Source organism: Tursiops truncatus, chromosome 15 (genome assembly GCF_011762595.2).
Source record: "Tursiops truncatus isolate mTurTru1 chromosome 15, mTurTru1.mat.Y, whole genome shotgun sequence".
NCBI lineage: Eukaryota > Metazoa > Chordata > Mammalia > Artiodactyla > Delphinidae > Tursiops > Tursiops truncatus.
This window is the reverse complement of record NC_047048.1, coordinates 76,171,366-76,195,175: the sequence shown is the minus strand read 5'-3', so window position 1 is coordinate 76,195,175 and position 23,810 is coordinate 76,171,366. Positions and strand designations below refer to the sequence as shown.

Sequence of the window (23,810 nt, the reverse complement as noted above, 5' to 3'; positions counted from 1 at the left end):
TCTTTGTTTTTCTGTGAATTGCCTGTTCAAATCTCTTGTCCAATTTTCTGTTGAAAAATTCATTATTGATTCATTCAGCAGATACGTACTAGAATGCCTACTGTGTGCCAAGCATTATTCTAGATGCTAGGGATTCTGTGGCAAGTTAAATAAATAGACATCCCTGCCCTCAATGAGGTGATAGTCTAGTTGTAGAAGAAAGACCCAAGCAAAAGGAATTGAGAAAATATATAGTATATTTTATGGGATTAAAAAGAAGGGAAAGGAGCTAGGGACAGCCATGGGGGTAGGACTCGATTTTCAATAGGATGGCCAGGAATCTTGTCCTTCGCTTATTCACTTGTAGGCACTCTTTATGTATTGTATGCATGAATCCTTTGCATGTTATACATTACACATATTTTCTTCCAGTCTTTAATTTTCTATCAGTTTAGATGACGGTACTTTTGTCCTGCTCTTTCTTTTTTAAAATGATAAAATCTAACTTGTTAATTGGAATATAGTCATATAAAAACTGAAAGTTCCTTCTTTCTAGGCAACCCATTGTCAAGAGCTCTGGTTTATCGTTTCCACTTATTTTCTCTTCTCACTGCCACCCCCTGACCCCCGGTCACCAATTAAGCATAGTTTCTGGCTGTTTCTCCATAAATGCAATCTGATCTATCACAGTCTTTCTCAGGGCTGCTTAATATTCCATTTTAAAGAGGATCCCTATAATTTATCCAAGCAGCCCCCTCTGGCTGGACATGCAAGTTGCTTCCAATTCTCCGTGGCTCTAGACATTGCAGCAATTCTGTGTTCTTTCTGCTGCTCATGAGCTTCTTTGATGTTTTTGTTTGCTGGACTGTAGCCACCATACCCTGTATGTTAATGGTGCTGTAATAATTTGGTTTTGTTTTCTCCCCCTCAGCTCCATGGCTACATGGAAAACAAGCCGCTGGGGCTTCAGATCTTCATTGGGACGGCCGACGAGCGGATCCTTAAGCCCCATGCCTTCTACCAGGTACACCGGATCACGGGGAAAACCGTCACCACCACCAGCTACGAGAAGATCGTGGGCAACACCAAAGTCCTGGAGATTCCACTGGAGCCAAAAAACAACATGAGGGCAACGTAAGGGCTGGGGGCTGAGGGCAGTGGGTCTTCATGGGGAAGTGATGGGGCCAAGTGGCGGGGATTTGGGAGGAGGATGGAGTTGATGGAAGCAACCGTAGACAGTGGTTCCCAATTTGTGAAGGACCCACAGAGGTTTCTGTTTTAAAAGTCTCCATTTTCAAAGTTCTAGACCTAGATGTTTTTCATGTGTATTGAGAGGAAGAATACTTATGCATCTTTGGTTTATGTTGCTTGGGATGAGGCTAAATTTATTTACATTTATAAATTTGTTTGACTTAAAATTATTAAACAACTATGCAGATAGGTCTAACCTCACAGAGCGGATATGCATATGGCTAAACTGTGGGAAACATTGCACCCGTGTGTTGGAGTTTAAAAAACTTTATTAGAGAATAATCTCAAACATGAAAACTGCGAGAATTGTACGAAGAACCCCTGTTACACTGTTCGCTCAGATTTACCAATTGTTAACATTTTCCACATTTGCTTTATTACTGTTTTTCTCCCCTTCTATTTTTTCCTGAACCGGTTGTGAGTTAGTTGCAGACCTCATGCCTTTTTACTTTTAAATGCTTAAGCATGCATTTCCTAAGAACAAGCATGCTCTCTTACGGGACCACAGTACATTTATCAAATCAAGGTATTTAATGTCCATATGACTACTCTCACTATTGCATAGTCCATAATCAATTTTTCCCAGTTGCGTCTTTGAGTTTTTCAGGTACTTTTGAGAGTAGAAAAGTAAGCCTGCAGAATCTCCCTAGAGAGGTGATTTCCACTGGGGGATTTTGCTAATTACTTTGTGTTTTACCCCCATTTTGGTTTAAATTCCTGGCTGAAAAATTTATCCGTGTATTGCAATCCCCCGCCCCCCTTGCGGGTGACCTTTCCTGCTCCCCGAGATGGTCAGTTGTCAGTGGGGTTCTTGGCTTTCCGGCAGCATTGACTGTGCGGGGATCCTGAAGCTTCGGAACGCGGACATTGAGCTGCGGAAAGGCGAGACGGACATCGGGAGGAAGAACACGCGGGTGAGGCTGGTGTTCCGGGTGCACATTCCAGAGTCCAGCGGAAGGATCGTCTCCTTGCAGATAGCATCTAACCCCATCGAGTGCTGTAAGTTGGGTTCTGGGCAGGGTCGGTTTTTGGCAAGTGCAGTGTATGTGACCCTGGGCGGTGTAGCCTGGGCAAGGTACCCAGCAAGAATGTGTGACCCGCAGGGGTCAGCGGTGGCCCAAGATGACCAAAGGGGCCAGAGACAGAGCACATTTCAGGGTTTCTCTCTGCTTCTCTTTACTTGTGGAGGGTTTACTGTCAAAAATAATGATGGCTGATAAGTAGTCTACAGCTTAGTTTAGAAGATTTGAAATGTATAAGTGTTGTGCTGGTCTCAAAAAGGGTAGATGCAGTTGGAGTGAGTTCACTGTACTTAGTGCCCCCCTTTTTTTTTTTTTAGATTTATTTGTTTGGTTGCGTGGGTCTTAGTTGCGGCAGGCGGGCTCCTTAGTTGTGGCATGCGAACTCCCAGTTGCGGCATGCATGTGGGATCTAGTTCCCTGACCAGGGATCGAACCCGGGCCCCTTGCATTGGGAGCGCGGAGTCCCATCAACTGTGCCACCAGGGAAGTCCCTTTTTCCTCTTCTCTTTCAGTAGAATAATAATAGTATCACAGTGGCTCTCGCTTACTGCACTGTGACTCCACTGGTCACTAGGCTAAGTGCTCAGTGTGTAGTACTCTTTAAATACTCACAGCAGTCCCGGGCAATGGCTGGTGTCATGATGCCCATTTTAGAGAAGAGGAGGGAGAGAGGTGAGGGGCAGTGTAACGTGTCTCAGCAGGGCTGGGATTTGAGCAGGAGCTTTGGCATGCAGGAGCCACACGTCCCCATCACCCTCAGCACAGCCCATCACCCTCAGCCCATCCCTGGGCGTTTACTGAGAATCTGCTCAGTGTCTGGTGCTGTGCTGGGGGCCTGCAGATGAGCAAGATGTTTTCTCTGTCGTCAGTGAGCTTACAGTCTGGTGTAAGCTAACCCACACAAAGATGCAGAAGATTTTCAGAATCCAGTACAGAGTGGCCAAGATCTGCTGTTTGGAAGGTCTCTGAGCAGAGACCTGGCCCAGCTACATTAGGCTTCAAAAGAAGAAATCACTTTGAGATCATTCTTAGGTACTTTGGGCAAGTTTGTTGTTGGATTTTGTAGTTAGAGGTGACAAAGCTTATTGTCTGCTCAGCTTTTGAGAGTTGAGAAGTCATTTTTAAAAGCATAAAGAAAGAAGTAAGCATTGTTCCAGAAACAAAAGCTGTTTTTATTAGTTTTACAAAGTCTCGTTCTTCTAAGAATATTTTTGTGCTCTTACAATAATGTTCCATATTCAATTATGTTTCAGGGTTTTTTCCCACCTTTTTACTGGACACTTTACCATAATTAGGTGTCACAGAATCAGCTGCCTGCAGAGACGAGGGAGGTCGTGGGCATGAGTGGAGTGGGTTGGGTGGGTAGTAGTGGTAGAGACTGGGGGCCAGGGTGGCACATTCCCCACCTAAATGGGTTGCTGCTACCCAAATCCAGCCAGTGTTTCCATGTGGGAGTGTCGACTCAGTGTGGCCAAATCTGATTTTTTTTTTTTTTTTTTTTGTGGTACGCGGGCCTCTCAATGCTGTGGCCTCTCCCGTTGCGGAGCACAGGCTCCGGACGCCCAGGCTCAGCGGCCATGGCTCACGGGCCCAGTCGCTCCGCGGCATGTGAGATCTTCCCGGACCGGGGCACGAACCCACGTCCCCTGCATCGGCAGGCGGACTCTCAACCACTGCGCCACCAGGGAAGCCCCTGATTTTGTTTTTAAGATAAACCAATAATCTCCTGATTTTTAAGAAAAGCGACAGCAAAGTCAAAATACTTTGTAGGTCAGCTGAGAACTGCACGTGGCTTGGTTTCATCAGAGGTAGTCTTAATCAGACACTAATGAGGAAAGCGAAAGTATGAATACTTTATGCAGAAAGCATTGAGGAAGACTGGCCTTCAGCCAGCAAGAGGAGAGGGCAGACCCTCTTTGGTAGAGAAGCCAGAACTTGGTCTTGATTGGTCTTTGGAAAAGGATGAAGGAGGCCTGTGATCTCTTCCAGGCTGGTGAGTCAGGATGGGGGACCAGGCTGAATGTGGTGGTGGGTTTGTACTCTGAAGTTAGAGGAGAAAGACCCAACAGCAGACAACAGAGGAAAACAAGCGTTTGAAAAACATCATCACAGAAACAGTGGAGGAATTCCCCTCCTCTGCCCAGCAGACCCCACCCCTGTCCCCCAAGTGCTAGTCGTGGTGACTGCCCCACCCTGGTCTTGGTTTTGAACATCTCAAGACATTTGGGGAAGGAAACTCAGGCTCTTCCTCAGTGATTTGGGGGATTTTGAGAAGATAAGGTCTTGCCTTTCTGGCAAATGACTCAGTCTCCAGGATGGGGCTGTGGTTTGTAGCAAGGTGGGGATCAGGAGGCCTCAGGAGGGACCGTTGATAGGAGCTCCTGTTCTCTCCATCTTTGGGTCCTTCAAGTCATTCTATCTCCTGTCAATCTGAGACTTTAAGCGTCATCACTGGTTGCACGCACCTCCAGCAAGATCCTCAGGGTGTTAAAAGTTGCGTGAACTTTGAACATAGCAGTTTTTTGCTTTCCTATTCTTATAAAGACGTGTTTGGCCGATTGAACTACTGTGCTTTGACAGATAAGGAAACTGAGACTTTCTTGGTAAGGTGATTTCTTGTTAAGGTGATTTACTCATTTTTACTCGGTAGGGAGCAGAGGCAGAGTCTCCAACTTTCTAGTTCTGTGAAATAGCTTCTTTTGGTTTCTTCACCACCAGCCTCTCTGGCAATACCAAGTGGAGCTACCGATGGGCCACCCTCCCTCTCGCGGAGAGAAGGCAGAGCCTTCTGTCATTTTTATCTCCTTCTTTGTTCTGTCTGGCAGTTCTATCAGCATTTATGGACTAATTGAATGACTGTTTGATCCTTAGGGAGATATTCAGTATTTGTTGACAAATTAGTCTGTGACACGTATCAACACAGTATGTGTACAGTAAATATGTGTTGACTCATTGACTTCATGTCCACCCCTTGGGGAAGGTAGGTGGGTAAGAAAAACACTCAGTGGGCTGGTGCTCATTTGCAAGCCTAACTTATTTACTTTGGAGATGTCTTTTACGTGACGTCTCAGGGATCAAGGTTGAGTTCTCAGAATCTAGTAGAAAAGTCTGGAACAAGCTACTGGAGGCCACTCTTTGGAAAGTGGAGTTACTTGCTAGAAAGGCAGATCTCTTCTGTTTATTATAGGCCTGTGTGCCCAAGGGCACATCTCACCTGTGCACAGAGGGACACCCCATGTTTCTAGCTTTCTGTTTCCAGCGGATCTTCAGTGTTGCCAGGGAGGTCCTTTGAGTTCCCTCCCCTATTCTCAGCAGAGACTCTTTCGAACCTTCTCTGTCTCCCAAGCTCTGGAGGCTGCCCCACCCTCCTCCCACCTGGAGGAGAACGTGGAAGAGGTCAGGAAGCAACACCCTTGTCTTGCCCAACAGAGACCCTGCACACGGTCCCAGCTGTGGGCAGCCTTTCCTCGTCTGGGACCCTTGGAATAGGACAGTTCGCCTTACCCCCTGGGTTCCTGAGAGCTCTCAGCTTCAACTCCAAGTTCCCTTGTGCTGGTGGAACCCTTGCTTCCCTCTTGTGCGAGTTCCCAGGGCTGGCGAAGACAATTACCACCACCTGGGAGCCTTCCAGCCACAGAAATTGATTCTCCCACAGATCTGAAAGCCAGAAGCCCTAAATCAAGGTGTCATCAGGACTGGTTCCTTCTTGGAGGCTCTGAGGGAGGGAGAGTCTGTTCCAGGCCCCTCTCCTCCGGTGGTGGCCGGCGATCACCAGCGTTCCTTGGCTTGTAGACACATCACTCCAATCTCTACCTCCATCTTCACGTGGCCTTCTCTGTGTGCCCTTTTTTCTCTCTCCTAAGGACACTCTCATGGGGTTTAGGACCCCGCAATCCAGGATGATTTCATCTTCATCCTTATTCACATCATTGAAGACCCTGTTTCCAAATGAGGTCACATTCTGAGGTTCTGGGTGGGCAGGAAGTCCTGATGGCGCTCAGTTCAACCCATGACACCTCCTCAGCTGCATTTCTCGGCTTCACTCTTCTCTCTGCTCTGCAATTCCCAAATGCACGGGCATCTTCCTCTGGCGCCTAGGCTTCTGCCTATGCTGTCACCTCCATCCAGAGCAATCTTAGCTGCCTGTTGGAATCACCTGGGGACTTCTAAGAAAAAATAGGATGCCTGAATCCCACCCCAGAAACTCTGATTCAGTTGGTCTGCGTTGAGCCCTGAACCCGGAGACTTTCAGAGATGCCTAGTGATTCTGACGTGCGGCAAAGTTAGAGACCTACTGCTGGGAGGTGGGGTTCCCGCATCCTTCTGTTGCTTAGTTAACCTCTCCTTATCCAAGGCCCCAGTTTAGATGGCCCCTCGAGGAGGAAGCTTGCCCTCACCCCACAGGGTATAGGGTCCCCTCTCTGTGCACTGACACCCAATTTACTTATCAATCTCTCTTAGGTAAGGTTAGGGACCAGTGGGTGTTAGCCAGGGCCTGGCCCATAGCAACTGTCTCCAGAATGTTTGTTGAAAAAAATGAAAGTGTGAAAACAGTGTCCCCAGGCTGCCCAGCAGGAGAGAGAGGCAGCCATGAGACAGAGTGGATGTGTCCCCAGGGGCAGATGCCTTCTCTCGTGAGAACTTTCCTTGGGTTTTCTCCTTGCCCTGCAAAGGGGCCTCTCTGTTCATCACATTTCAGGAAACACCTAAAGCAATTTCCCCCCGGGCCCTGCCCGCTCAGAGCACAGAGTGTAAATTCACTTTGCTCGTTTTGCAGGAACTGGGGGCATGGGTATGAGGTGTGGACTAGAAAATGGCTTTTCTCACGTGGTGTTTTCAGTCTCTCCCTTTTCATGACATAATTGTGTTTTACCAAGGTATAATTAAGATACACTAAATTGCACAGACCGTAAATCTTCTGTTCAGTGGTTTTGACAATCGTATACACCAGTGTGACCACCACTCCAAACAAGATACAGGGCGTTTTCCTTCGTTCCTGAAAGTTTCCTTCTACCCCTCAGCCAGTGCCCCCTCCCCAGCCCCATACACAGGCAAGCACTGTTCTGATTTCTGTAACCATAGATGTGCTTTCCCCATTCTAGAACTTCATGTAATGGAATAGTACCGTATAGTACCGTCTGGTTTGTTTTACTTATAGCATGATGTTTTTGAGATCCGTCACTGTCACTGCGTGATTTGCTGGTTCATTCTTTTTTTTTTTTATTGCTGAACAGTATTCAATTGTATGAATATAACGATTGTTTATTTACCACTGATAGACATTTGGGTTGTTTCTGGGGTTTGGGGATCATGAATAAGGCTGCTATGAACATTCCCCTTCAAGGCCTTTGTGGACAGATGCTTTCATTTCTTTTGGGTAAATACCCGGTAATGGAATTGCTGGGTCACGGGGAAAAAAACCCATATGTTCCAATGTATGTATTTTCCAAATCGTTTTACACTCTGTACAAGAGTGTCTGAGAATTCCACCTGCTCACTAATATTTGGCTTTGCCAGTCTTTCTAATTGTAGCCATTACAGTGAGTAAAATGGTATCTCATTGTGTATAACCCATAATTTGCATTTCCCTAAAGACTAATGACGCTGAGCCCTAATCTGTGTGCTCATTGGCTGTCCTGTGTCTTCTTCGGTGAAGTGTTTGTTCAGAGCTTTTGCCCATTTTTTATTGGGTGACTCGTATTTTTATCGTTAATATACAGTAGTTCCTTTCGCATTGGGTATGAACCTGTTGTCAGATTTACGTATTATGAATATTTTGCCCCGGTCTGTGGCTTGCCTATTTCTTTTCTCAATTGTGTCTTATTAAGAGCATCAATATTTTATTTTGATGAAGTCTAGTATATTCTTTTCTTTTCTTTTGGGATTATTACTCGTTCTATTCTCCCAAGAAATCGCCACCTATCTGAAGGTAGCAGACATCTTCTCTTCTGTTTTCTTCTAGAAGGTTTTTGATTCTGGCTTTTAGGTTTAGGGATACAAACCATATCAGGTTAATTTTTGTGTATGGTGTGAGATAGGGTCCAGTTGCGTTGTTTTCCGTATGGAAATTCAGTCGTTTCGTATGCCTTTTTCTGAAAGTGAGAGCTTAGACAACCGAAGACTGTTGCCTCCCTCACCACCTCCCCTTTACTCCTCCACTACACGCTCCTAAGTCTGACGTGGAAGATGGGGGATCACACAGCAGTGCTGTATGGAAATCCTTAGAATTAGTGAGATCAGACAGGCAAATTGATTTTGCTTTGCTTCATAAATCAGAGATGCTCTCTTGCCCATCTGCTCCTTCCAGAAGCCAAAACGACCCACATGATTCTTATAGGCCCCTTAACATTATTCTTTTAATTAAAAATATATTTGGAGTGCATCATATAGTACTAGGAACTGGGGATGCAGCGGTGACCAAACCAGAGTCGTGGCCATCATGGAGGCCACATTCTAGTGGGGAAAACCCACAGTCAGCAAGCAGGCAGAGACATCATTTCAAACAGAGCTAACTGTCATGGTGAAAATAACAAAGATCATGTGTTAGTGACTTGGGGGTGGGGGAGCAGCAACCTTAGTCATTCTGACCAGGGAAGACCTCTCTGAACAGGTGGCTTGTTAACCTGGACCTGAGTGAGGGGGGAGCATGGCCCAGCTGGAGGGTAGAGCAGGTGCAAAGCCCTAAGGCAGGGATAAGCTTGCCATCGTCAGGGAACAGAAAGGCAGCCGGGGAGGCAGTGTGGAGTGACGGGTAGGGAGAGGTGTAGGAGGTGAGGTCTGAGAGGAAGCAGGGGACTTTGGATTTTATTCTAAGTGAAACGGGAAGCCTTGAGTTCTACATAAGGGACTGGCATGATGTGATTTATATTTTAAAACTTGTTTAGCACAGTGCCTGGCACAGAGTAGATGCTAATAAATACTTGAAGACCAAATGAAGGAAGGTAGGACGTGAGGGGGACATGAAGGGGAAGAGGTAAAGGACAAGGAACTATTATCAGTCACCTACTGTATGTCGAGCACTTTCTCTGTTGCTGCTAAATCATTGGGAGGACACCAGGAACTCAGCATCTGTTCCAATTTTATAGATGGGAAAACTGAAGCACAGAGAGGTTAAACTAATTGCCTGTGGTCACACAGCTAGTAAGGGACCAAGCCAACTGTGACGACCATGTCCTGCTGGATCCCAGGACACCAAGGTTGAGCTACATCACGAGTGACAGACTAATTTGGGCCAGAACTCCAAAGGGTGACGTCATCTCATATAAACTGGAGACCAGATCAGCGACCCTTAGGGAACTGTGGCCACCCTCCCACCACTCTGCAGTGGACTGTCTCCCTCGAGACCCTGTAGCAGTAAATCTTGGGTGAAATTTGGGCAGAGGGCAGGTAGGCCAGGCCTTTGTCTGTCCCGGCTCTCTAAGGTGGCTTTTAAGTGATGACTAAGGGATCACATTCAGAAACATCAGAAAACCAACATGTTGGGAGGAAGCAGGGTTAGGGTGATGGTTAGGACTGTGGGTCTGGGTTCACATCCTGCCTCTGCCACTTACTAGCTGTTTAGTCCCGGGGAAGTTACTTAGCACTCTGTGCCTCAGTTGTCTCATCTGTAAAATGGGGATGGTAGTAGTACCTATCTCAGTACAGTAGAATAACCCCAATGCCTCTCTTCTGGTATGTCTCATATTTTCCCACTTGCAGCCCTCCCTGTAGCTCTGCAAGGCAGACGTGACATACCTCTGGTTGCCACTCTGTCACTGCCGAGAGCCCACAGCCCAGGCAGCAGTAGGTGTGGGAGTTTAACAAACACTAATTGTTTCAGGTGAGCTGGCAGCTAGCCGCAAGCCCTGCTGCTGAGAGGAGCTTAGATGATTATCTGTCTGGTGCTGTGGGTTGGCTGCGTGGTGATTACAGGAAAGCTGGGTTTTTGGGGAGCCCAGGATTGGGGTGGCTTCTCCACTGATTGATATGGTTACCTGACCCTGCGATTATGGCCTTTTACTGAGCTAGTTTGGCGGGGCTGGGGAGGCAAAACTTCCCTTTATTGAAGAGCTGCCACCTGCCCCCAGCTGTCACATCTATTAACTTGTTTCTACCCTCATCGTAGCCTGGGAAGACTCAGAGACTCTGAGCTTATATCTAGCGGGCTGAGGTTCAGAAGGGCTGACTGATCTGAGAGTCACGTGGCTGCCGAGGGAAGGGGCAAGAACTGGGGGTTAAAAACCCATGTCCTTTTCTCTGTCTGGGCTGCCTGGGTCCGCCAGTGACCAGGGAGCTCATTAGTCAAATGGAGCTTCATGGAGCCCCCTGTAAGGGTCTTGGTTACTGGAGATATGTGGGAATATTCTGCGGGGGCTCCTTGTTAATGTGTTGGAATGGAGAAGAATAAGAGCCCCTCCTATGGACCCAGCACTGTGGGGATTGGACGAGAGGTACCAGTCTTTCAGGGCCGTTGTTTGTGCTCCTTTTTCCGTATGAGGAAGCTGAGACCCCCTGAGGTCAGAACGGGCAGGTGGTCTCATGCACTGCAGACCCCCTGCATTTGCAGACACCGCGCCCCAGTCCCGTGCCGTGAATGCTGACAGGTCCCTCCCAGAGGTGAACCCCATACTCGGGGAGAATTGGGTTCCTCTGCCCCAGGGTCCCGCTTCCCAGGGAAGACCCATCAGTGGCCAGGGCGGGGTCTGAGGGAGCCTGAGGGGCCAGTCTGCCGGCCCTGCTCCCGGCCCCTCCCCGGCGAGGCCTGAGTCAGCACCATGTTCTGGGCCAGGCCCGGCTCAGCCGGGCCAGGCTCACAGCCAAGGACAGGGCCTGATGTACAGACAGGAAGCGTTTACAGCAGCTGGGATGAGGGGTGGTCAGAGCTTGGGCCAGAGTGAGACCGAAGGGGGCCCTCCTCCTGGTCCGGGCTGGCTGGCGGCTTTCCCAGTGGGTCCTTCTCCATTTTACTAAAAAGAGGTCCCTCTGGGTAGGGGAATCCCACAGTCTGTGTTCAAGTTCTGCCTGTCCGCCTTACGTAGCTGTGAGCTCTCAGGCATGTGACTTCTCCTTTGGGAGACTCAGCGCCCTCACCTCCAAAATGGGAATCATTCCTGCTTGTGGTCTCATGAAGTTTAGCAATAAAAATAAACATAACAGACATTCATTGAGCCCCGCTGAGGCGCCACACACTTCCTGTGCATTAGCTCATTTAATCTGCAAACCGCTCTCTGAGGTTGGCCCTATGATGAGTCCCATTTTATAGATGAGAAAACAGAGGCACAGAGAGATTAAATGACTTGCCCAAGGTCCCAAAGCTTGGATGTCACCGAGCTGGGCTTCGAACTCAGGCTGTCACGTGGCAGCATCCTTACTTTGACCCATGACCGTAAATTGCTTCTTCATGTGTGTGCTTTATAATATAAACAAAAACATATATAAAAAGTGCCGGAATCCAAGGCACTCTCTATGGCAGCTGTAATTATTCGCTGTTAGCAGAACCCACCCACTCTGCACAACCAAATTTCCCTGACCAGCTTCTCCCGCCTCTCTCCTGGGGTTCTTGGGTAGACCATCATTCTTGGCCAGGCAGCCCCCTGTCCAGGCTGACCTGGAGGACCCCCGCCTGGTGTGAATTTCCCTCTCTGAGCCTTTACCGCCAGCTCTGCTCCCAATCAGCCGCTGTTGCTAGTGAAAGTAAACACCCAAACTGGCTAAACCAACAGCGCCCTGTTGATTCAGAGCTCATAAAACAGAGGAGCCCCAAGCCACTTTATGACGCGCGAGAATCCAGGGGCAGGAGGGAAGCCTGAGGTAGTCTCCTGGCTTCGAGGGCCACCTTGACGCTTAAGCCAGAGCTGAGGGTCTAGCCTCCACCCACAGGTGAGACCTGGGCCGTGGGCTTGGCTTTAAGCTGGTGGCCCCCTGTTTGGTTAGAACACTGCCGGGTTTGGGGTTTGGACGGTCTGGAATCTCCAGTGGTCCAAGAGCCGAATGGGACTCGGTGGGGACGGCTGCGGGTGGTGGTTCAGGCCTGGGGCGCCCAGTGGGCTTGCAGAGAGCCCTCCCATAGGCCCTGGACCGTGTCACCCCAATTAGTAGCCCTAGGTGTTGGAGGCTGCGTCAGAGAGGGAGAAGGAAGTGGACCCCAGGAGGGTGGTTTTGGTTGCTGTCTGCCTGTCTTCAGTTCCTCTTTCAGGGGCTAATTGGATTCATTTGCTTTGCCTCTGGGCTCTCTGAGGATGCGGGGGGCCTCCCCTGGAGGAGGTCTTCTCGTCCTCAGGTGGCGTCTTAAGTGTGAGACCTGGCTGTCAAACAGAATGTGTGTAACAAGTCGCCTGGAAAGATTGTTTAAATGCAAATGTCCAGGCTCCTCTAGGAGATTCTGGGGCGGGGGGTTGGGGGTGTGGCCTGGGGAAGCTGCATTTTTATTAAGCACCTCCCCCAACCAGGTGATTAGGCTGCAGGTGACCCGGGAAGCTCCCTTTGAAAAATGCTGGGATTCAGGGCCAAGAAAGCTGGGTTTTGGGTCGGGATCCACCAAGAACAGCAGTGAAGAGAGCAGTACTGTGTGTAACCACGTGGACACGGTCCGTACTTACTTGGTGAAATAGCTAAGACAAGACAACAGTGGTTCCCGGCGCTGAGCACAGGGCAGCTGCTCAGGGAGCTCCAGCTCTTCCTGTTCGCCATACTGGCCGGTGTTGACTGAGCCAAGTACACTTTCTGTGAATTCTCCCATTTAACCCTCACAACAGCCTGTGAGACGGGTCTGCTAACAGCCCCATTTTTCAGATGGGAAAAGTGAGGTTTAGAGCTGGGAAGCCCTGTGCAAGGATCACCTGGTGGGGACTTGCGCTGGAACTGAGGACCCTCCAACACGACAGCCTCACCCAGGCAGGAGCTGCCTCTCCGTGAAGCGAGTTCTGAGCGTCTGTCTTTCTGTCTGTAAAATGGTAGAATTAGGGCCAGGGGGTCATTATTGGTTCAACTCCCCAGCTGATTCTAATGTGTAGCCAGCACTAAGCAGTTCTTCTCAGACTTGATAGCTCATAAGAATCACCTGGATTCCTTGTTAAGCTGCAGATGTGGGTTCAGTAGGTCTGGGGTGGGGCACAAGGTTCTGCACCTCTAATAATACCGCCCCCCCTTCCCTTGATGCTGATGTGCTCGGCCCACACTTCGAGTTGCAAGACTGGAGTCCAGATAAGAGCTCACAGGAAGCCGGACTGGACTCTTTAAATTTTCATTAGAAAAGATAGTTTTCCTTCAGTAAGGGGAAGGAGCAGGAAATGCAGACTTGGCAAAGGGAGAATCAGTTAGTTGCTTGAAACTGTGAGGCTGTGGAGGGAGAAGCAATGAGTTTGCTTCAGGAAATAGCAGAGTTGTGTTCACAGCAATGCACAGTGATTCACGGAGCAGCCGTCTGGCCCAGCCTCCCGCCCACTGCTGAGAGCTCATGGCCACGTCCAGGCCCCGGCCTCGCTGGCTTGGGAGCCCTTGGCCGGCTTGCCCAGGAGCCATGACTCAGGCTTTCCACCTGCAAAATGGGAAGGATGGCTCTTGCCGCCTCCCCACCCATCCCTGGGACCAAAAGCCCCCACTGGCCCCCTGAATGCATCAAAGGCAGATCTTAAAAGCTGGGACCTGCTCTTCTAGGCGGTGTGGCTGCTGCTTTCACTGCTAGTAAATCCCCATTGGTGGCAGCTCAATTAGGAAGTCATACAGAACTCCTCTGTTGAAAGAAAGGCTTAATAACCTGGCCCATGTGGGAGAAATTAGCAGCTTCTGCAGAGAGGCCTTTTTAATACGTACTCTTAACTGGCAGCCCCTTAGAACCGCGCTGGCTGGTGGGCCCCTGGGAACAGAGAGCCTGGGCCGAGCCTGGGATGGGAAGATACCAGCAGGGCCATCGCTGAGAGTCATCCGGCTGCATTTTCAGTGTAAAGTGTCTGGGAGCGTCTGGCCCGCAGCAGACTCCTTAAATGTCACCAAGTGTGTGGCGGCTCCTGAAGGGACTGATTTCAACGTGGCTCTGGGGCCGAAGGGAGGGGGGTGCTGGACCTGGAGGCCCAGGCCAGCCAGGAGGACAGGGTTGGGTCTGAGCCTCGGGCCTCACGTGGCTGCGTCCCCGGCTCCCGGATGGGGAGGTCCGCAGGCCCCTGGCACGGAAAGGGCTGGCCCTCTGCCCAGTTCTTGGGCTCTGGGAGGAACGCCAGGAGCTCAGGCTGACTCACCCAGGGAGGGCCGGCCTCTTCGGCCCACGCTGCCAAGGCGAGGCCGAGGAGATGGTCCCTCATGCTGGATGGGACCCATTTCTCACCCTGCCCAGGGAAGGCATCTGGAGAGGGTCTTCATTCTTTCCTGCAGCCTACCTTCAGAAGAATTGGTTGGCTGGAGGGGCTAGGAGATGGGGTTCTGGAGCTGGACAAACCAGTTCTGGAGGGGTCAGATCTAAGCGTCACCCCATCTGACTTCTCCTAGGCTTTCGTTTGCTCCCCAAAGGTGAATAATTTTAGTACTTCTTTTCTTAGAAGGTTACTGTGAGCATTCAAATATGTCATTGTGGTTAAACACTCAACCTGTGCCATTCCTCATTGTAGATACAGATGAAGATGTAGGTGCAGATGTGTAGAGATATCGATATGTATATGTGTGTCAAGATATATTGAGACACATCTGTATCCATACATATCTCCATCCATCCATCAACCCTTCCTCCCTCCCTCCCTCTCTCTCTCTTTCTTTCCTCCCTTCCTCCCTTCCTTCCATCTATCAGTACTTGCATCCATCCATCTCAGGCATCCCCTGCTAAGTCCTAGGAACTGTCCCCAGCCCTGGGCTCACAGCATGCCCAAAGCGACGCTCCTCCCTCCTGGGCTCACGTTCTCGTGGGGAAGAGACGAAAGACAGATTAACCAATAAAGCTACATGTAGTGCGTCTGAAAGTGGAAAGTTCTTTGGAAATGATTAAGCAGGATAAAGGGGAAAGAGGGAGAGACACAGCCAGACAGATGGAGAGAGGATGGGTACTGCTGTTTTAACTCTGAGGGGGAGAATGGAAGGGTAGGGGTAAGGAAGCTGCCCTGAGGAGGTGACATCTGAGGAGAAACCTGCAAGAAGTAAGGAAGGTAGCCATGCGGGTAATCAGGGAAGAACCTTCCAGAGAGAAAGACTTGAAGGGGCAGACATTGAAAGATAGGAGCATGCGATGTATGTTTGAGAGATGGTGAGAACATTCTAGAAGTGTGACTGGAGCAGAGTGAGCAAGGGGGAGTTCTAGGAAGTGTGGTCAGAGAAGTGATGGGGGCAAATCATGTTCAGGATGGCAAACGAATTCCAAGGCCAAGGCATCTGAACCTTTAGGAATCAGGTCCTGAAGTTTACATCCGTGAGCCCTTCGTGTGTTGCTGACATCAAGTGCAGGAGAAGAGAGTATGTTCTAGCAAAGGAAATCTCTTACAAAAAAGTTGATTTGCCCATCCTTTTATTAAAAAAAAAAAAATCAAATTCTTACTCTCCTTTCCTCCCTCAAAGGAGAACAGGCATCTGTCTCTCGATTCACGAAAATGAAAAGTGTTGTTAGGAGAAAATTAGCCGAAATTACTTGGGGCATTTTGACAAGAACATAACATTTGCATAGTCACTGGTTGCCAGGGGTGAGGCTTCCATGTTTGCAATGACAACAAGTGACCAAGGTGGGCAGAGTGCATTGTGTCCCGTTCCCGTGAAATCACTGGACGATTCTGCATGGGCGTCTCCTGTCATCACACTGTCTTCTTTTTCTCCCGCCCGCAGCCCAGCGATCCGCCCATGAGCTGCCCATGGTGGAAAGACAAGACATCGACAGCTGCCTGGTCTACGGGGGCCAGCAGATGATCCTCACGGGACAGAACTTCACGGCCGAGTCCAAAGTCGTGTTTACCGAGAAGACCACAGGTCAGGGGGCCTTCTGAGTGCCATACAAAATTGACCATCTTTTTCTTTCCAATGACATTGATTTGGGGGATAGATCCCATTGTGTAGTTTCCTGTCCTGCTCTCCTTACCATGAGAAATTTCCCTTGTCTCCAGTGATCTTGATATCGACACGGTTCACCATTGCATGAGCGTGTTATAATGTATTTTAACTCATCCTTGCTTGTTTTGTTGGATGATAAAGTTTTGCCCACCCTTAACTTTTTTTTTTTTTTTTTGTGGTACGTGGGCCTCTCACTGTTGTGGCCTCTCCCATTGCGGAGCACAGGCTCCGGACGCGCAGGCTCAGTGGCCATGGCTCACGGGCCCAGCTGCTCCGTGGCATGTGGGATCTTCCCGGACTGGGGCACGAACCCGCGTCCCCTGCATCGGCAGGCGGACTCTCAACCACTGAGCCACCAGGGAAGCCCCCCACCCCTAACGTTTTTTAAAAAAATTATATTTTCACATCAGGAGACACATTCTTTTAAGTTTTTTACTGTTATCAAGAAGGGAGGGCTAGCAACACAATGATTAATCGTGCATGCTCTGGCCCTGGGTATCCTGGGTTCAGATCCTGCCTTTGCTACTTGCTTGCTCTGTGATCTTAGGCAAATCACCTGACCTTTCTGTGCCTCCATTTCTTTATGTATAGAAGGATAATAGCAAGAGTTATCACCCCATAGGGTTGTCGCGAGGATTAAATGAGTTAATACATGTCAGGTGATTATAATGGCACCAGGTATATTGTTAGTCAACAAATACTGGCTGCTTGTATTTTTATTATAAATAGTACTGCAGTTAATCTTGTTATACTTGGAGGATTAATTAATCTTCTTATACATGAATCTCCATGTGTATCTTTTTTGTTTATTTAGGGTTTATTCCAGAGTACAGTTTTGGATAATCATTTCGAGAGCTTGCAATACATATTGCTTCTAGAATTCAAATTACCTTCCAGAAACATACAAATGGGAAACTTCCACCAATACTGTGTCAGTGATGGTTTTACCCCATCCCAGAAGTGCCGTGTTTTTTAATTTAAAAAAATATTTGCTGAACTGGTACTGTTTTGACTTGGCGCTCCTTTGCTATGAGAGGTTTAATGTTTCTGTTTATTGGACCTGTGTATTCTTTCTTATATGGACTGTCTGTTAATGTGATTACCAATGAGGACATGGTAGAAAGACAGTGATCAAAAGTAGGAAAAATATCAGGTTATATAATTTATTTGATAGTTATCGATGCTAGGCCAAGCTTTTTTTTTTTTTTTTTCTTCCTATGACATGATTTCCAGTTAATTCAAAGGGGTGTTTGTCTGTTTGTTTACTGCCCTGAGGAGGATCCACAGACTGTCACAGGCAGGTTGTCCACTTGTGGGGATTCTGCGCTGCATGAGGGTACCTCCTCTGGGGGCTGCTATTCAAACTGGATACATCCTGGAGCTGTGTGTTACTAAACTTCTGATGGGAGGAAGCGGAATGTCTTAGAGAAGGGGTGCTTCTTCCCAATTCACACAAAGCCTCCTCGTGAGATGGGCTGGCCCTGTGACTAGGGTGTGACAACTGCTTCCTTACACTTTGGAAGCGTGATAGAAGGCAGGTGGTTTTAAAGAAGTTTGACGAAGCCGTTGCCAAAAAAACCCCACAAGAAACGGGCATCAAGTCAGGCTGTGGCAGTGGGGAGACGGACAGGTGGGTTTGAGTGGTTCAGAAGGCATGTGGTCAGTCCCTGCGGGTTTGAGGGGCTGTGGTGGCGCCGTGAGGGGAGAGCAACGCAGATGTGTAAGTGGGTGCATTGCATCTGTCATATGGTTGTCCAGTACTTTATTTAACCATTCTCCCTTTATTGGATGTTAGGCTGCTTCCAACTCTGTGCTATTGTAAGTAACTCAGTGATGAACATCCTCGATATTCCTTTGGTCAGCTAGGTAAGGACTCATGTTCTCCAGCCAGTCTGCTTGTGTTCGAAGCCCAGGTCTACTGCTTTCTAGCTGAGGGACCTTGGGCAAGTTACTTAACCTCTCTGGGCAACAGTTTCCTTCTCTGTATAAAGAGAATGGTGGCAGTTCTACCTCATAGGGTGGTCCTACGATTAAGAGTTCATAAATGCTTGGTACAGTTGTCCCTCAGTATCTGCAAGAGATTGGTGCCAGGATCCCCGTGGATACCAAACTCTGCAAATGCTCAAGTCCTTTGTATAGAGTGGTGTAGTATTTGCATAGAACCTATGCACATCCTCTCATATACTTTAAATCACTCTAGATTACTTATAAGACCTAATACCAGGTAAATGCTATGTAAATAGTTGCCAGTGAATGGCAAATTCGAGTTTTGCTTTTTGGAACTTTCTGGAATTTTTGGGGGGGATATTTTTATCTGTGGTTGGTTGAATCCATGGATGTGGAACCTGTGGATTCGGAGGGCCAAGTGCTTGATATGTATTAGCTAACGCTGTTTGTTACTGTTATTTCCTAGGGTTGAGGCCTCCATGTGGTGTAGTGCGTTCAAGGGGCATGCACTTTTAAGTGTCTTGATACATTTTGGAGGAGACTTTGTCAGGCGGTGGAACAGCAGTCTCGCGGCAAGAAGGTACTAGGCTCTCATGAGACAGAGAGCAAACCTGTGTGGCTGGAGTAGAGGCTGGTTATCACCAGGACGTGCTTTGATGAGCAGGCGAAGCCCAGAGCAGAGAGGTCTCCTGATGCCAGGTAGAGACATGGCTTTGGTTTAGTCTGCACGTGAGTAAGGTAATAGGGAGTCATGGTGGGTTCTTGAGCAGGAGAGTGGCATGAAATGTAAATGGCCAAGTGAACATTACCTGATGGATCTCCAGGACCAGGAAATCATCCTGCTGGCCATCTGCTGACTTTCACAAGAAGTGTGTGGCTTCAAGGCACCTTATCGGCAGAGGGGAAATGCTGGTAATATACAGACACCTTGTTCTCTGTGTCCAGGTTGGCAGTCTCTTTGAGGGGCTGCTGGAAGTGTGCAGGGATGGCCTGGAGGCCAGGTGCTACCAAGTTCCTTGTGGAATTAGGAGCCAGACAGCTTTAAACTGTCTAGAGAGCTTGTGAGGTCTACTCAAGGGCCTCCAGTAGGTATTTGCTGGCTGGCTGGCTGGATGGAAGGCATTTACTCTCTAGCTTTCCTTCTCTTGGTTTCAGAAGAAATTTCAGTTTACCTCTTGAAGGGAGGAGGAGAGTCTGTTTCAACTTTGAAAAATTGCATGTTAATAAGAAGAGGAATGACAATAGTTTTCTCTGATTGAAGCCTGTCTGTGGGCGGGCCCTTTGCCTGCTGCGTTCCGCATCTTGTCTCATCGAACCGGACACCTGCGGGAGGCAGGTGGCTAAGCCTGGAGAAGTTAGCGGACTCACCTGCAGATTATACAGCGTCGTTCTGTTGTTCAGTTTCCCTGGACCTCAGATTCCAGTGAGCGAGTTAATGACGGTCTTGCCCTCCCAGAGTTAAACGCATAAGCAAGCAGCGGGCACTCAGCACGTCGGGCGTGCTTGTGGAGTGTTCGTTGTTATTTTTACGGTTTCTCCAGTATTCTCATTGCTTAGGCCATAGACATCGTTTATTGGACACACACTGCCCCAGTGCGGGCCTGGCAGGCAGACTTTGGGAGGCTGTAAGCTGCACTGGTTACCAGCATAGCTCTGAGGTCAGACGGCCTGGGTTTGAACCCATGATCTGTGTTTGGTAGCTTTGTCATCCTGGGTAAGTCATGTCACCTCTCTGAGCCAATATTTCCTCTTTTGTAAAATACAGATGATTTACTTCACTTGAGAGACAAGATTAAATGAGATGATACAGTTTAGGCTCTTTGCATAGAGCTTAGCACCTTACAGATGCTCATTAAATGTCAGCTTTTATTATTATTCTCATTATCATCATCATATCTTGGCTGTGGAAGGACAAGGATGGGTACGATTTTATCTCATGGAACCAAGAGACATTGAAAAACAAGAATAAGTAATAATGAACTATGTGCCAGGCCTTGTTCTAAGCACTTTATATGTAGTAACAATCTGATTCCTCGTGGCAGCCCTACAAGATAGCTATTTTCTGATGAGAAACTGAACACAGAGAGGTTAAATAACTTATCGAAGATCCCACAGTTGGTAAATGGCAGTGCTGGGTTGGCCCCTAGGAAGCCTGGCTCTACAGTCTGTATCCTTGATCATTTAGCTTTTCTACTTTGAAAAAGTTCAGAACCAGGTTAATTTGTCTGAAGATCCTTTAGCTGCTCTGAGCCACTGACTTGAACCATTTTGTGGTGAGCTGGACTCTTGAATTCTGCAGCAAGTCACCGAGGCCAGGTAGGTCCATTTAGGACTGTGGCATGCCTAACGTATGAGAACCTGGGGTGAATACGGTCCCTGGATCGATGCCAACAGACAAGCCGGGGTGTCTGAGGTGTCCCTGGGCCCTCAGAGAAGTGGTGGGCTTCTCTCGTGGGACGTCTGGCTCCGGGTGGCTCTGACAGACAGAGTGGGGAGTTGTCTTGTGTTTGCAGGGAGCCAGCCCTGCTCTTTTGACCCCAAGAACTTGCCTCCCAGCCCAGGACTGCCTTCTGCAGGGGGAATCCCTGTTGCTCAACTTCTTTTTTCCAAAACGCAGCCCCGTTCCCATCTCCATGGACAGTTTGGCCAGCAGGGCCGCTGCGAGGTGGGGCGGAGTGGAACAGTTGAAGTTTTCCAAGGAAGGGGAACCCCAGCTGGTTCTCACATTAAGGAAAGGTGGACAGCCTCCTGGGCTAATCTTAGCCCCCCTGTTGGGTCATCGGCACCACCAGCTCCAAAGTTCTTTTTATAGCCGTCGACTGAGATGGAATTGGCAGTTCCACTCCAGCAGGATGACAAATTGGAGGACGGTGGAAACACAGTAGGAGACGGGTAGCGTGGTGTTTCTTAAGTTAGAAAAGCTCGGTGTTTTGGAAAATGGCATCTTATTTATAGCAGCAGTAATAGTAATGATTATTATATTGTTTTTATTACCATTTTTAATCATTTGCATGACTTCCAGGAGACCGTATGTGCTGGCCCTTGCCCGTCTCTCTGATTTCAGCTTTTTGGACTCACCCTCTTGCTCCTTTGGCCGTAGCCGCACCGTCTTCGTTCTGTCCTCAAACACCCCACACTCCTTTCTGTCACAGGACCTTTGCTTGTGCTGTTTCCTCATGGGTTGTGGCCTCCTTCTCCTACAAGTCTCAGCTCAGGGCGACTTTCTTAAGGAGCCCCTCCTTGACCAACTGCTCTGAAGTTGTCCAACCCCTGCCACAGCCCTGTCCCTCTCTGTCCCATTGCCCTGCCCTGTTTTCCCAGTAGCAGTTAGCTCTGCCGGAATCATCTTGTCTCTGATGTCTCCCGCGTCAGAGCTCCTTGAGGACGGGGATGTGGTGTTTGCTGCTGTATGTGCAGCATCTAGAACAGCCCCTGGCACTTAGTAGGTGCTTATACATGTTGTTGAATGAATGTGTCCTCTCCTTTAATAGTCATACTGGCCCCGAGAGGCAGGTGCATTACCCCCATTTTACAGATGAGACAACTGAGGCTCACAGAGGTCAAGCCGTGGGCCCCAGGTCAGCTCACAGCAGGTAACAGAGCTGGCATCCCAGGCAACATTTATCATCAATCCCCAAGGAATCTCTCTAGGCACATCCAAGAGGACAAAGAGGAACCCAGCAGAACGATCAGCGTCTTTCCTATTTACCATTTTCAGTCATTGCTGAAAAGCCTTCATATATTCTGTGAAATTTAAAAAATGTGTAACCTTCTAGGCGAAGGTCACGCCGGGAAGTCCAGGCTGTTCCTGACTTCAGCTGGTAACCCTGGCGCCCGGCCACCCGGGCCTCAGGCGGAGTCGGGGGTCCCAGCAAAACATTGCAAAACAGGAAAAAATCTAAGGACACAAAAATAAAAGTGATGTGGCAGCGGAAACCGGGTTGCCATGGCTTTGAGCGACTCGCTGCGCCTGGGTGGGATCCAATGTTTTGGAAGGTTCCTCCACATGACACAGGGTTTTGGAATTTTTCAGCTGGTAAATCTTTCTTAATTCAGGCCCCCGGCCCCAGCCAAGTAGCTCCCTGGCTCTCTGTGTCCCGCGGGGGCGTAGGTTGGAAACCTGCCCGCGTCGGATTACTCAGCTTTGAAACTTAAATTGTTTGAAGAGAGCTTGTGTTTTGTTTTGTTGGACGACTTTCTGGACCACTCTGATGGCAGAGGCTCCTATCACCTGTTGAGAGGGCAAATTGATTTTTTAGAAAGGAGGCGTGGGTGGTGGAATTCCCTCTTTCCCACTGAGTCATCATATCCTAATGTGAGTCACTTTATGACTTGGAGGTTCCCAAAGGTTGTATTTTGAGCTTTGTTTGATAAATACAAATGCATATGCTTAAAATAAAAATTTTTTGCTAAATTAAGTACTTTTCCATGAATTAGTGCCCTGGAAACATTGGAACTCGCTTAGAGAAGACACCTCCTCTTCCCACCTGTTTTTCTCCGTGGGTTGGGCTTCACCCGGTCTGGTGTCTTCTGAAAAAATTGACCTGGTCTGGGAGTCCCTCTGCTTTGGTCTTCCCACTGGGAGAGGTCAGACTCCAAGCTGGGCTTGCCCATGACTAAGGCTCTGTAGACCTTTGCCCTCGGTGACTCACGTCCACGGTGTCACTGGCCCCCGGAGCTGGAGCCCACCCCTTAACACACAGCTGGCTGGGACACAGAGCTTTCCTCCAAAGAGGCCAGATCGCCACTCGGGAGCCCCACTGGAGGTAGAGAAAATGGTCTTATTTTCAGAGGGCTGAGTATTTGCCCAAACTTCAGTCCTCTTGCATGCGAGAACAGACTTTGGAGTGAAAGGATCCTTCTGTTTAAATGCCTGAAAAAGAGGACACAGAGAAATGTTTTCTAATTAACTCGGGTCCTAGTGTTGCCACCATCAGAGATTGTTCTTGGCGCCCACAGACGTTCTGTAATTTGCAATTAGCAGGCTGGAATTTCCACCTCCGTCGAGAAAATCATGATATCTTTTATTGATGAATGGCCTGACACCCTCTTGTGTTATTTTTTTTTCCCCTACAGTTGTGGTTGCATACTTTTTTTTTTTTAAGTAAAAATTGTGTGTATTTAAGGGGTCGGCAGGCTGGGTTTGGGATCACCCAGCAGATTTGGCTTGAAGCCTGGATAGGCCTCATATTATGTGCTTTGGGACTTAGTTTCCCCATCTCTAAAATGGTGTTGGTGGTATTTCAGCAATAAAAGGAGATCAAGGATCTGAAAGTGTCGGGCCATAGGAGGTGCCCGGAAAATGTCAGCTGACCTTCCATGTGTCCTCTGGGAGCTCAGTTTACTTAACAGGGAGTGGGGAAGGCAGGCCTGTGTTGGTTTCTTGTCTGGGAGAAGAATCCTTCCTGGCACGGGTGCGTCTCTCCCCTCCTCTCAACCTTGACCCTTCAGACTCCTGCTGTCACACCCGATACAGTGGAGGCAACATGACTAATGGCCCGCCCCCTGGCCCCATCTTACAGATGGGAAGCCAACTCACTGAGGGAGATTGGCAGACTTCCTTGAGGTGACAGGGCACATCAGAGGAAGGCGGGTTCCCAAACTCCCACTTCCCAG

The 23,810-nt window shown here is 48.7% G+C and overlaps 1 protein-coding gene across 2 annotated transcripts in view; it reads left to right on the top strand.

Moving 5' to 3' along the window:
• Positions 1–23,810, top strand: part of NFATC2 (nuclear factor of activated T cells 2) — a 143,029-nt gene that overhangs the window by 61,323 nt on the left and 57,896 nt on the right. For both annotated transcript variants that reach the window (XM_019944039.3, XM_019944041.3), the window contains exons 4-6: positions 911–1,113; positions 2,057–2,229; positions 16,026–16,166. In XM_019944039.3, coding sequence (XP_019799598.1) covers positions 911–1,113; positions 2,057–2,229; positions 16,026–16,166 — 517 coding nt within the window. The remainder of the gene's footprint in view (positions 1–910; positions 1,114–2,056; positions 2,230–16,025; positions 16,167–23,810) is intronic.